This window comes from Rattus rattus, chromosome 1 (assembly GCF_011064425.1).
Source record: "Rattus rattus isolate New Zealand chromosome 1, Rrattus_CSIRO_v1, whole genome shotgun sequence".
Taxonomy (NCBI): Eukaryota; Metazoa; Chordata; class Mammalia; order Rodentia; family Muridae; genus Rattus; species Rattus rattus.
In genome coordinates this window covers 226,854,238-226,868,768 of record NC_046154.1, presented here as the reverse complement: position 1 = coordinate 226,868,768, position 14,531 = coordinate 226,854,238, and the positions used below count along the sequence as shown (strand labels likewise).

Sequence of the window (14,531 nt, the reverse complement as noted above, 5' to 3'; positions counted from 1 at the left end):
AGAGACATACTCTGCCTACTTCATGTACTAAGGGAAGTAGAGAGAGAAAGATATATGAGCAAGTTTCTCTGGATTTGGTATGCCATAACTTGGCATAATATTTAAAGTTAGCCCAGTGAATTCTCTAGTTTCAGGTTAATCTTATTAAATGTCCTGCCTGTTTAATGAAGGATCTGGAAAATAAGTAGACAGTAATGGACCCAACATGAAGACACCCTCAAGTTCCATTTGTGAATCTTGGTTTCTTGTTAAAAGGTAATCATGCAAACTCCAAATCCTCACAACCTCTACTTCCCTTCATAGTCTGTAAATCTACCTTCCCTGCACTTGTGTGTGTGTGTGTGTGTGTGTGTGTGTGTGTGTGTGTGTGTGTGTGTGTGTGTGCATTACAACCACAATTAGTAAACTACTAGGCCCTGGAGATCCTACTAAATATACTGTCAAGGAAAGGACAGTGTTCCCCATAACAAAGAGTGATTTAGACCCAAATAGGAATAATGCTGTTAGAAATATGTTTGAGTTTGCAAAGAAAGAGTCCACCATTTCAGTCAAGTTTCTTGCAACAAGGAAGAACTTTACTCTTGATCAAGAGGGTGATCTGCTCACTAAAGCAATGGACCAGCACATGCTGAGTTTAGTTTTTATTCTAATGTGGGTGGCAACCATGTGTTTTCCTTATTAGCTATATTTATCTGCTCTTACCAACTATGATGGATAAAGGGTAGATGAATCTGCCATTTTAATTAGAGATCTTAGTAGGGGCCTTTGTATATACAAAGATTTTGCCAGAGTAGGGGTAGGGGGATTAAAATTTTTTGCATAAAAATATCTTACAGGATGGGGAGGTAAAAAGATTTAAATTCCTTGTTGAAAACACAGGTTCTATGGTGGTTGATAGAAAAATTCATATTTAATATTTCTTACAATGCTGAGGTTCAGAGACATTGGGTTCAACTGTTTACTCCAGAAAGAACACCATTCCTTACATTCGATAGTCTATGAAGTTCAGATATAAATGTCTCCATAACAATAAAACCTTCATTTTCTGCGAGGACTCCGAAGCTCGGAGAAATAGGACAGTTCAAGGTTAGAGATAGGAAAGGAAGCAGAAAGAGATGGGATTCATGTTTTCTAATTCTATTATGCTTTTTACCCACCGCCGTCTCTCCCTCCATCCCTGCTAATGTAGCCTGTAGCTCCTCTCTTCCACAGCACTGTGGCTAACAGCATACTCCAGATACATCTTTTATCCACAACCCTTTCGATCAACTCATTTTCTCTTTCCCTAGCCAGACTTTTATTCAGAGTGAAGCTCGGTGTTGTCTGTGAATAGCAGGGCATATTCAGTCACAGATAGAATATATCAAGGAACTACTGTGTTTGCCTCTAAAATCCACATTTTACTCACTCTCTTCTTGTGAAGAATGAAAACTAATCATTTGTACACACTTCTGCTGTAATAGTTTCAGGTTATTTGATGAGAGAGAGAGAGAGAGAGAGAGAGAGAGAGAGAGAGAGAGAGCGCAGAGAAATATATTCAAAGGAAAGAGTAAGTAAACTTCAGGGTAGGTCTTGCATCATGATTTGACTTGCTTCTCTCTCCAGCTTCATTTTTCACAGACTTTAATTGGCTGGGTGTAGAGCACCGGTGACAACAAGGACCTTCTTCATGTTCTCCAATGCCCCAAGTTCTTCAGGGTGCTCCCTCCCTGATTTAACTCTTTTCTTTTATTATTATTACATCCTGACTGCAGTTTCCCCTACCTCCTTTCCTCACCTCCCATTCCCTCCCCATCATCTCCTCCCCCACCCCCTGCATCACTCCCCTATCCCCATCCACTCCTCATTTTCTCCAGAAAAGGGTAGGCTTCCCATGGATATCAGCTGAACATGGCCTATGAGGTTGTAGTAAGACTAGGCACCTCCCTTCTTATTAAGGCTAAAGGAGGCAATCCAGTATGAGGAAAAGGGTCCCAAAAGCCAGCAAAAGAGTCAGAGGCAGCCCTACTCCCATTGTTGGGAGTCTGAGAAGAAGATGAAGCTACACAGCTGTAGACTATGTGCACAAGGCCTAGGTCAGTCGCATGGAGGCTCTCTGGTTAGCAGTTCAGTTTCTGTGAGCCCCTATGAGCTCAGGTCATTTGATTCTGTGCATTTTCACGTGGTGTCCTCATTCCTCTGGCTCCTACAGTCCTTTCTCCCCTCCTTCTACAGGATTCCCTGAGCTCCACTGTGAGTCTCTGCATCTGTTTCCATCCATTGCTGGGTGAAGCCTCTCTGGTGACAGTTGGGCTAGGTACCAGTCTGTGAGTATAGCACAATATCAGTAGGAATCATTTCATCGAGGACTTTTTTATTTGTCAGTCATGTTTAGTTCTATCTTAAGTCTGTGGGCTATCCAGCCTGCCCTGACCAGGCAGTGTCAAAGGCGGGCACCTTCTTGTGGCATGGATTTCAACCTGGTTTAGTTCTTATAGATCCTGGCACCTCCTACATTCCATCCTGGCTCCTCCTACATTCCATCCTGGCTCCTCCTACATTCCATCTGGCTCCTCCTACATTCCATCTGGCTCCTCCTACATTCCATCCTGGCTCCTCCTACATTCCATCTGGCTCCTCCTACATTCCATCTGGCTAACACACATTTGTTGTTGTTGTTGTTCTCTTCAAATTTGGTTTTCTTTGAGAAATTCTTCATGGACCTGCCTTAGTCTCACAGCCTCTCTTCCTTCAGATTATTGGCTAGTTCTTAAAGTAATTCTCAGTTGTTTTTATCTCAGTAGAGTATGTCTCCCCAACCCAAGAAAAATAGCACTATGAGTGCCGGTGTTAACGTTACCTCCGTTCACTGATAACAGTTTAAACAACCCCACTAAAACTAATGTTGAAATTTAATGCCCCTGGTGGACTCTTGAGAGACTAGAAAACTGGGTTTGGGCAGATAAAACCATTGGGAGGTAATGTTCAATAGGAACACAAACACAGAGCCCTAATTCAGTGAAATGTGACTTTATATGAAGAAGAAAAGCAAGTCAAGATGTTTGTCCCTGTCATCGTATGATGCTATGCTCTGCCTAGGGATCCTACACACATCTATTGCCATCCCAAGCAGCAGCCACTCGCATACAGGTTCCCAGCCTTCAGAATCATGAGCTATATAAAGTTCTGTTTCCTTTTTAATGACGCAGTATAATTCAGTTACAGATATAAAAAACAACAACAACAACAACAACAAAAAACCAAAGCTCTTCCCCTACCCTTATCTCAAGTCTAGCATCAAAATTGTGAATAAATGACATTTTAAAAATTACTGATCCTCTTTGATTTTTATGTTCTGTCTACCTAGTAGAAACAGTATTAAGTTGACATTCTAAAAGTTATTTTGTTGGGAAATAAAGTACAGCAATTGAATGATAGTGATTCATGAATAGTGTGCAAAATTTGAGAGTTATCTTAATTCTTAAACTAAATTTCCTTGTGTGTGACCTGGAGAAAAGCCATCCCATTCTGCGCCTCCTCGTTTTCTGCCATTATTAAATTCTACTTTATGAAAACGTTCAAAAGTTAGCAATTTCAGAAAATTTTCCCACTTTCCATACCCTTTGCACATAGCATTAAAATATAATTCAATCCTTCACAGCATAATTTACATGCAAGATAAAAAGGGGGGGTTCACAAATAATGGAGATTTCATTGAGGATGGCGCAAGAGTCAAATCCCCAAGCCTCGAGATTCTCTTCAAATATTTGTTTCTCCTGCTGTGGATCCCTACAAAGGCATTCCTGAATTCAGCTGTACCCACCATTGTAGGGAAGTGAGTCATTCATTACCTATGGTGGCAAACATCTGCTATTTCAGCCCCAGTTAGGAATAATCTATGTCTACTATAATTGAGCACAACTACTGATTAAGTATATAATCCAAGGCGCTGATGAAGCTCATGCATCCTCATTCATGGATGGAGCCAAACACAAAGGAAGGGCGTGCACAGTGCATTGTCATGATTTTCTCAAATCTGTTCCGCTGGTTGCTTAATTGTGCATTGCAGAGACTTTGCTGCAGCTTGTCATGGCCTAGGAAACACTGGAAGCTGACAGCGTGAGCGAGCTAGTCCTGTGGGTCTTCACAGAGAGGGCAGCTGGGGTCCTGATCTGCCGCAGATTCGATCTGAATGGTAAGAGAGTGCAGATCAAAGCTACTGCTGAGAGCGCAAGCAATTCCTGTCCGCACAGACTGGCTGTCCTGGCTCGCAGCTGTTGATAAAGAACCACGGGAAGATTAACACAGATAATGTGAAAATGTATTCCTGACCTCCCCCCCCACCACACACACATACAAACACGTGCTCGCATACATGCACACATGTAAGCATGTTGAAACAGAAGCAGATTTCACCAAGGGCTTGGTGCCTGAAGGGTGGAGAAAGGGCAGAACCCTCAAAAGAAGCCCTTGTCTCAAAAACTCACTTCTGTTCACACAAAGAGTGCATCCTAGCATAGCAAGGTACCGGTTACTATGGGTACTTTTTCCTACAGTCACCTCTGAAGTGTGGCACTGGTAGGAGCTCCTTATGGAAGGAGAGACAAAACTTGAAAAAGCAGTGGAACCAGACTGAGTTCCTGTGTCTTATTGGGCCCTGCTCACTAGCCCCCAGGGATCTCCCTCTTGCCGATCTCGGATTTAATTAGAATTTATATCAAGACAAGTGGCAGAAACCGGGAAGCGTTTAGAGCTCCCCACAGACCTTCCCTAGAGCATCCACCCTCACTGTCATTCTTTTTTCTGTCTTAAATGATATCAGGAGGCTGCAAAGTCCCCACATGGTTACCCGATTGTTTACTATATTCTTACACTGATGGTGAAATATTTGGACGGAAGACGCTGTAAATTTCTGGAAGTCATATCTGAGACCCTTGGAGAAAATGAAGACATTTGATGAAGGACAGCCTTTGAGGGAATGTCACTGACTTTCCAAGCCCTTGTCTCTAAGTAATGTCTTGAGTCATTTTTAACAACCTAATTACTATCTGTGGCCTGAGGTTTTTCTCAAGAGGAAGCAAAACCTCCTGCCTCCCATTTCTCCCAGTCTGAAAACTTACCATGGGCACACTCCCCTTCTACTAGAAGAAAGCAGGTTTGAGTCTATTCTGTGAAGTGTCTTGCACGGTCACATGACATCTGACCATCTTTTAACACATATATTAGCTTGTTGGAATTTCAAAGCTAAGCCTCCATCTCCCTTCTTCCTTCTTCGGGTCAGAAAGGTATCATTTACACAAGAGATAGCCCATGGAGATGCTTTGCTGTCTAATTCATTCCTATTATTTAGACTAAGGGGGTACCCAGGCAAATAGGCAAAGTCATTTTTTTTTTCTGAAGCAGAGGACTTGAAGTAAGAGACATTTTAGCCCTTTGCTCTGTCTCTCCACTCTATGCAATCAGCTCAGAGGATGCAATTGGGATCATTGTTGCTATGACAACATTGATAAGTGGGTTGGTTTTCAGAGGTGCTGAGTAGAGCAACACATTTTACAGTTGTCCTGACAGACAATGGATAGTGGGGGCTGCTGTAAAAGGAAGAGAAATGACTGGCTTTTCAGGCGAAGGAGTGACTCTTGCCTGGGTGCTTACAAAACTCACTGACCTGTAGCAACATGAACAGAGAGAATCACTTGGTTCACTGTCAGCGACCAGATGTGTAGATTGTGCACGGAGATCACGCCATCGACTGTGAGGATGAGTTCTTTCACACTGTTGTAACTCAGGCCCTTTGGAACACCTGAGCAAGAAAAAGTATGACCCTCTTGTTACTTACCTAAATGTCTTCACCACGAAGGCTAAGTGGCCTGCACAGGCCTCAGCAGAACACCAACTTGCACCCAGTGCCTTTCTTTGGTTTTGTACTTCAAATGTTTAAAAAGCTGCCTCTGCCAAAGGCTTTGAGACTGAGGAGTCTCCAGTCAACAGACAAAATACTCACAGAATTTACTCAGCAACATCTAGCAACAGTAATCATCCTGAAGATGTTATTATACTAAAAGTGTTTTGCCTAATTATCTTTGCACATGCTCTACAAAGCATAATGAAACAGCATGGGGTTTGCTATCATAAATCTTGAGTTTGCATTCTGACTATAATTACTGTGAATTTTCTCAAATTGTGATGCTTCTGTGACCTGCATCGCATGCAGAGTAAAATATGACCAATATGAGCAATTCATAGATCATGAATGGTGTGGGGGGCAAGTGGAACAAGTCTGGTTTTTTATGAATTACAATGCTATGAAAGGTTGATATTCAGTGGTCACTCCAGGGACTGTGCTAAGAGAACATGCTAACGTTGCAATGATAATTCACTTGATTTGTTAATTGCCCATTGTGTTAAATGCCCAGGTCTGGGTCACAGACTATGATAATTTGAGTTACTTTTCTTTTTTAATAAATCATGTAGAATGTGAAAAGATGGGGAAACCAGTGGTAAATTAGCTTGTTTTTTATTTTTATAATTTATTTTTGACAGGTTCTCACTATGTAACCCTGAATGGCCTGAATGTAGAATATAGTCCCGACTGGCCTTGAACTTACAACAATCCTCCTGCCTCTACCTCTCAGTTGCTGAGCTTACAGGCATTTGCTACTGTACCTGACTACTACCTGTTCTTTGAGGCTGAAGTAGTCTCAGAATGTATGTCAATCCCACCTAACGACAGAGATGCCGTCTGGGAATCTCAGAATACAGCAGTTTTTCAACTGTGTGATGCCAAATGAAAGCAAAGTACCAAGCTACAGAATGCAGGGTGGAGACACGCGAGTAAGCTTTAGTCATAAGAGCTACTGTCTTGACAGTGAGAGTTACTTCTGCCGTCTTTTCCTGATTGACGGGAAGAACCATGGGGGCTAGTCAGGTAAAGCAGAATAGTTGGGGCCACACTGTCTACGGGCAATGAGGTTCATACGTAAAAGGTCCTACCCTAGGCTCAGAATGAGCTTAGAAGGTCACATCCACAGCTGCTCACTGGCCCTCCTCCCCAGCCACGTTACAATCCCACCACTCTCTGTAGCACTTACTGCTCTACTCTTTCACTCAAATATAAGTCCCTTTATTAGGAGAATTTCCCCCATTGAATCACTGCTTTGCTCATCTTAGTCCAAGTTTTAGGACGTGATCTAGCAGGGTTCCGCAAGCACTTGCTGGATGGATAAATGTCACGCCAGTGTCCTTGTACTTTGAGACCCATGAGACCTAAATGTTCGATTATATTGCTGCCCAACACAAAGATGCTTCTTGTCTTTCCTTGATATCTCCTTCGTATCAGAATACTTTTGCAATATTTTCCTCTAATGTTGCTTTCAGTGCTTATATTTGGTATCTTTACATTGCAAGGTAAAATTTAGCAGTGTGTGTGTGTGCATGTGTGTGGGTGTGCGTGCATACGTGTGTGCATGTGTGGTTTCTATTTGTTCCATATAGGCAGAAACCAAACATTGTGCATGTGTGCATGCGTATTTGTGTGCATGCGTGTGTGCGTGCATGCATGTGTGCATGTGTGCATGTGTGGTTTCTATTTGTTCTACAGAGGCAGAAATCAAGCATTAATACTCCTTATCACTCTAATTTCCCTCTATAATGCAGATACAAGTTAATGGAGAATATGCCTTGCAGTCACCCCTTTTATCATCAAAGGGCAGAAGCATCAATGCTGAAGATACCGATGAAAATGGCCCTACCTTCCATGAGTAAGATGGAGAAGTCTTTTAAGATCATGACGGTGCTGGCCAAAACCAAGACAGAAGAGATAAATGTGCACACTGGATCAGCAATTTTGTAGTCAGGCTGGAAAACACAGCAGCCTCGGTTAACTGAGGTCAAACTTCCCATCAAGAAACCCAGTTGAGAAAAGAAGTAACAGTCTCTGAATCCTTCTTTCTCCACACCCATTGACCTTCCTGACCATTCAATTCAACAGCAGGATGCTTTTTCTGGGGACCCAGTCAGGCAAGTTTTAAATTACAGTGAGTAAGGAATGGATGGCATCAGGAAACGTGTTTCTGATAACCCAGGGATTAAACTGAAATATATTCTTAAGTATTCTCTAAAAATTACTTGATTTATAGTTATTATGAGAACACATTGGTCATGAAAATGTGTGAAAAGATAGTCCACTAGCCAGTACTTTTCAACCTTAATTATGATGAGGGAGGAAAAAGAGTATCATTTATTTCTGTTTTTAAAGCAAAAACCAACTCTCTCTCTCTCTCTCTCTCTCTCTCTCTCTCTCTCTCTCTCTCTCTCTCTCTCCTACTCCTGCTGCCTTGAAAGTAGAGGGAAATATGCACTATTCTGATTATGATGAAGCTCAGTGGCACAGAAAAGTCCATTCTCTACTTTCTTTAGGAAATGTACCCTCAACCTAACCTTTGTGCGTGCAGCAACTGGAGTTTTTTTTTTTAAGGTGTTACATGGATTTTATTTGTTACACAGCAAAGAAAGTCATAAATCAATTTCCTTGCCAAACATATTGTGGATGCCATGGATAGGCAGGCTGCAGCAAAACCGGGAAAAGTCTGCTATAGATTTCAGTTGCTATGTGATGTAATGTGATGACATTCTTAGCTTTTTAGATTAGTGGAAATAAGTGGTCTATTAAGAATTCATTACAAAGTTTCATTCCTTTTTTTATTTAAATAGATTGTTTAATGCAATGTATTCTGATTATAGTTTCCCCTCCCTGGACTCTTCACAGATTGTCCCCACTTCTCCACCCACCCAAATCCCATACCCTTTCTTTCTCTCATTAGGATATAGACAGGCACTACTACTACTACTACTACTACTACTACTACTACTACTACTACTACTACTACTACTACTAGGAAGAAGAAGAAGAAGAAGAAGAAGAAGAAGAAGAAGAAGAAGAAGAAGAAGAAGAAGAAGAAAGAAGAAGAGGAGGAGGAGGAGGAGGAGGAGGAGGAGGAGGAGGAGGAAGAGGAGGAGGAGGAGGAGGAGGAAGAGGAGGAGGAGGAGGAGAGGAAGAAGAAGAAGAAGAAGAAGAAGAAGAAGAAGAAGAAGAAGAAGAAGAAGAAGAAGAAGAAGAAGAAGAAGAAGAAGAAGAAGAAGAAGAAGAAGAAGAAGAAGAAGAACTGGACAAAACAAACAGAAGAAAAAGCTTAAAAGCACAAATAGGTAGGGAGACACACACATACACACAAACACACAAAAAACTCATAAAAACACAAAGTTGGAAGCTATAAAGTACCTGTAAGTTTTAAAAAGACAAAAGCATTAAGAAACAGAGAACCTTTACAATACCATTGATGTCATTCTGTTTTGTCACTTACTGATGAGCATGGAGCCTGCCCTCAAGTATGGTTTGTATAGCCAATGAGACTCCATTGAAGAGTAACAGATTAGAATAACTAATTTTTCACTTGTGAGCAGTTATAAATTGGAAATAGCTTCTGTGCTGGGGATGGGCCTTCTGTCCACTCCCCATCTCAGTACTAAGGCTGCATCAGGACCAGACCTGTGCATGCTGCCAAATATATTTGAGTTCATAGTTACACAGACCCTGCTATATTAAGAAGACTTTGTTTCATTGGTTTTCACCATCTGCTCTGGTAAATCCAAACTATTAATCTTTATGATTTTAAACTGTCTTTAACCTAAAGCTTTTATTTCACTTTAAAAGTTTTTTATTTATTTACCAACTTCAAGCTTTTAACATGCATTCCACCCCATCTGTGTTCAGATATCTTTCCCTTTATCTTTCCCTTTTACTTATGATTTCATACTTTAGGAAAAAATACTGTTCTCTCCACATTGGGTAATTATAGTAGCATGACATAAAGTGGCAGAGCCAAAGACTATTATTTTGCCCCCGCTCACTCTGTCCCAAACACACATGTCTATTGAGGAGTACTTGCATGTTTAGAAAGAGAGAGCCTTCTCCATTCTCATTTTGCCCTGAATTCTGCTTTGGGGTAACAGAAGCTCCTCCTACACTGAAAACAATGTCAGCAGGCCCATGGATCAAGTGCTCTACCCTTCCCCTAACCAAGCAGTAGGCACAAGTCACAAACATGGTGAATTGGATTCCCTCCCCCAGAAATATGATTCCCAGAGGGCTGGAGAGGATGTCTCAGTGATTACGAGCAGATGCTGCTCTTGCAGAGAATCTAAACTCAATTCTCAGCATTCACATTAGACCACTAATAACTCCAGCTCCAGGGCCTCCAACTCCTCTGACCTCTGTGGGTGCCTGCACTCAGGCACATACTTACTCAGAGACATTACTGGACATAACTATTAAAACAAACATAAATAAATCTTTAAGAAATATGACTTTTGGCATTGATAATAAGAGCAAATAAAATACTTGATCAGACATTTATTTCAGCGTGATATCTGTAGATAGATACAAAATGTGCCCAATCTCTACCTTGATTTGTGTCTCTGAGTTCATTCCATAAATTTCAACCAACAATATAATTTAGATCAGACAGATATCCCTTCCATTGCTTACATCTGAAGAAACCCAGTGTGTTCATGGTTTCATTGGTTTACATCTTAACACCATACCAAAAGGATCTTGAAAGATTCAAAGCCCAACAGATGAAGAACAAACAGTGCTTTGGGATCCAGGAGAGACTGAGGTTTCAGGATTTGTTAGCTTCGGCTCTGTAAAGTGGTTTGAGCAAGTAAACACAGACTGCTAGTATTGTGGTATTCCAGTCTTAGTTTCGATGCTGCTTCATCCAGAGAATGGCTGGGATTACTAAAACACTCACCTTAAAGTAGATAATGAGAGCACTAATTAGCACACTGATGCTCTGAAACACATCCCCCAGGGCATGCACAAAGGCTGCTCGAACGCTGGCATTAGCTTGTGCATCCTTGTGGTTGTGACCAAGATGCCGTTGGTGCAAAATCATAGTTAGTCTGAAAGAGACAGAAATGTTCCTGACACAGAATAAGCCTAAACAATGTAATGGAGGAGTCATCAGTAGCATTTATTACTCAAACTGTCAGGTAATAAAATTAAGGTACACTATGTTGAACTTACGTCTGAATATATCTTAGAACTTTTCAAAACCCTCAAAAGGAAATATTTCAAAAGTGCACACCCTTTTTCTGGAGAATTTACCAACATACTGCTATTTTGTCCCATGGTAAAAATGAGTATTACTGCTTTCATGAAAATCAAACATTGTTCCAATTAGATGACTGTTGCTTACCCCAAATATGTAAATTCCACTATTGCAACCATGAGTATATCTTGTCACTGTGGTTTATATAGGCTTAAAGCCTGCTTGGACTCTTGACTGTTTATCTCCCTTGGCAGCTTGCATAGAGCTCACTGTTCTGCTCCCAAAACTGGAATATTTAATTTGAATCTGAATAATTTAAAATCTGAATAATTTTCTAATGGACAATGCAAAGAATACTGTGTCTGCATATATACTTATCTCTACAGAGACTGAAATCATCTGATATATATATATACACACATATACATACACATATATATATATATATAACACAACATATTGCAAAGTTAAGCATTATCTTACAAGCAAACTGACAGAGGGAAACAAATCATATACATGTAATGTGTCTGTTAAATCTCAGGCCATCACTGAAGCAGAATCACAGCTACCCACCAAGATTTGATCATTCCATAATGCAGTTTTCAGATTGTCAGTATTTAGGTAGGAATTCACTGTTAACTACCAGTTACCATCTCACATGCCCCAGACAGGCTGGCTGTAAATAGAGCCTCTGGATCTGCTATTTATGTTCATCACATTGTCACTCATTCTTTAACTTGTTTTATTTTAAGATGATGAGGAACACATATTTAGGCACAGTTAAATATTTATACCACAAATTGGACATAGCTCTCTAGCATACATTTGGGGCACGGCTAGAGAGGATTACACACACATACACACACACACACACACACACACACACACACACATTTATATTCATATCTATTAAAAATTATCACTATACTTGACCAGCAGAGGAGTCTAGTTTACACATATAGCAACTGTGCTGAATTCATAAATTAAGCAGAAATATCTTCACTTCAGAGCTCTATCTACAACTTTTATTGAAGGTTCTCTTCACAGTTGTTATTAGAACTTTCTGTTCTAGTTTTGAGGTTCCCAAAGAGCATATTTTCCCCCAAATTTCAGTTCTAAAATCTCTGTATATTCCCATAGCACAGTATCTAACAGCACTTGAAACCCACATTCTCAGTTCCCAGAGTAAACATTCTAGTCACCTCTATCTACAAATAACCATCTGTTTGCTTGCTTGCGGAAGGCAGAGCAAACAGTTAGCTGTCTCTCTAAGTATGAAAACTACTTGCAGTTGTCAGGTCAATGTTCAAAAACAATACAGTAAAAAGAAAACTTAGATGGGATCTATTGTGACGATCAAGATCCACACATAAGGTCCCCCAAATTAATGGAGTAATTGGCTTGGTTGATACACCACCTTTGCATAGTATTAGCAAAACCCACATAACATATGACTCTTTGGAAAATATGAATACTTTCATTCTTTCTACTGACTTTAGGACCTACTCTTCTCCTTCTAAAAGAAGGTATTATTTCACACACACACACACATACACACAGTGATCAGAACACATCTGAGTATCTCCTAGAAAAGATAGGTTTACATTTATCTGTCTGGATTCTTTTTCCATTTGAAGCATCATTTCAAGTTAACTCATAGCACATAGGATTTAGTTGATGGCAGTAGATCATCAAATACTTTCAGCTCAGATATTTTGGGTACAAACTATGGGTTGAAAATAGAGGTGTCTAAATGGAATACTCTTCCAATACCCTGAGGATGCATAAAAACTGTCAGTACCATTTTATTTCTTCAACCACTTCGAGTCTTTGAGGTCAAATCTACCTTATAAAATGTATCAGTTTGTACTGGAAGACTGGAAGAAGAAGAAGAAGAAGAAGAAGAAGAAGAAGAAGAAGAAGAAGAAGAAGAAGAAGAAGAAGAAGAAGAAGAAGAAGAAGAAGAAGAAGAAGAAGAAGGTGGTGTGTGTGTGTGTGTGTGTGTGTGTATGTGTGTGTGTGAAATAGAGTCTCTGGGTCTGTTATTTATGTTCATCACATTGTCACTCATTCTTTAACTTGTTTTATTTTAAGATGATGATGATGATGTGTGTGAATTTTTACATAAAATTTGCAAGTTAAATATCCCTAATTTGACTACTCAAAATGTTCAAAACACTCCAATGTCCAGAATTTTGAGCATAGAACACATCCCAAAGTCCCAGGTTTCAAGTCAGTTTAGGTTGTGCATCAAGGATGCTCAATCTGTAAATGATTTTCATTTTACTCCATTAATAAAGTACCACAATTCTTTGGGAGCTTAAATCAACATGAATTCATTATCTTACAGTTCTGGAGGTAAGATGTCCAAAGTAGACTTGAAGGACTGAATTCCTTCTGGAGGCACTTGTGGAAAGCAGCTTTTCATGCAGTAGCATGTTACAAAGATTGAGTTTGATGTGAACCATTTTTGGTTTGGTTGAATACACAAAGCCAAAGATCGCTTTATGAAGATACTGCAAAAGCTAACTTAAATGCAGACGACAGTACATAATTTCCAAGGTCTCTGTCAACTCAACAGTCTGAGAACTCATTGTCTACTTACCTAACCAACATTGAACCATTTGGAAGCCACGTGACATGAGGTCATTAATACACACGAGAAAGCAGAGTGAGTGGAAGCTTGATTCCAAACCCGTGCACCTAGAGTGTGAATCCTAACTCCTTCCTACTTGTTTAACATAGCTGAGTTTCCTTTACATACTCTGTGGGTTCGGGGGACTGTGAAAATTCAGTTTGATATGTATATCACAAGATCCTTCCAGTCTCTGGCATGTTGCAAGCTTTCAAACAGGATAACTACTAGAAGTAATGTTTTAAAACTACTAATCTTTAGTGACCAACATTATTTTCTGTCATGGTGGCACTCAAATACCATGTCAGAACGTTAGCATCTTCTCGACATGGGATTTATTTCTAAATCTTTCTCTGCATAAGAGTGGAGACAAGTCAAGCAGACAATCAGCATGGTATGACTTACACAATGTTGGCTGCCACTGCACAGCCTGAAACAGTGATCATGATGCCTGCTTGGATCTGGTAATCAGGATACAAGAGACGCTCACAGGCAAGGTACACCAGCACACCAGTCACCACCCAGATGCAAAGGACAGACAGCAGGGCACCGAGGATCTCTGGGAGTCAAATTCACAGAAAGCACCATGAATATCACCTTTGCATCCTCCACTCCCCACACAAGAGTCATAGACTCTTTGATCCCATACCTCCTCCCACCGCCCATGAGAATGGCCTCATATTGTTTTTTTTTTTCAGTGATTCATGAAGCAGAAGTATGAATAGATTTGAGAACTGAGATGATGCACTTTAGCATTGCATCCATAAAACAGGAGCATCAGAATTCATTAGGCTCCCTATTACTGGGCA

The 14,531-nt window shown here is 40.4% G+C and overlaps 1 protein-coding gene across 1 annotated transcript in view; it reads right to left on the bottom strand.

Moving 5' to 3' along the window:
- Window positions 1–4,036: 4,036 nt before the first annotated feature.
- Slc30a8 (solute carrier family 30 member 8) overlaps window positions 4,037–14,531 on the bottom strand; it is a 34,317-nt gene continuing 23,822 nt past the window's right edge. The window contains exons 4-8 of the mRNA XM_032890844.1: window positions 14,128–14,281; window positions 10,788–10,938; window positions 7,728–7,833; window positions 5,645–5,779; window positions 4,037–4,253 (exon numbers count right to left, since the gene is read on the bottom strand). Of these exons, the coding sequence (XP_032746735.1) occupies window positions 4,108–4,253; window positions 5,645–5,779; window positions 7,728–7,833; window positions 10,788–10,938; window positions 14,128–14,281 (692 nt within the window). The 3' untranslated portion in view covers window positions 4,037–4,107. The remainder of the gene's footprint in view (window positions 4,254–5,644; window positions 5,780–7,727; window positions 7,834–10,787; window positions 10,939–14,127; window positions 14,282–14,531) is intronic.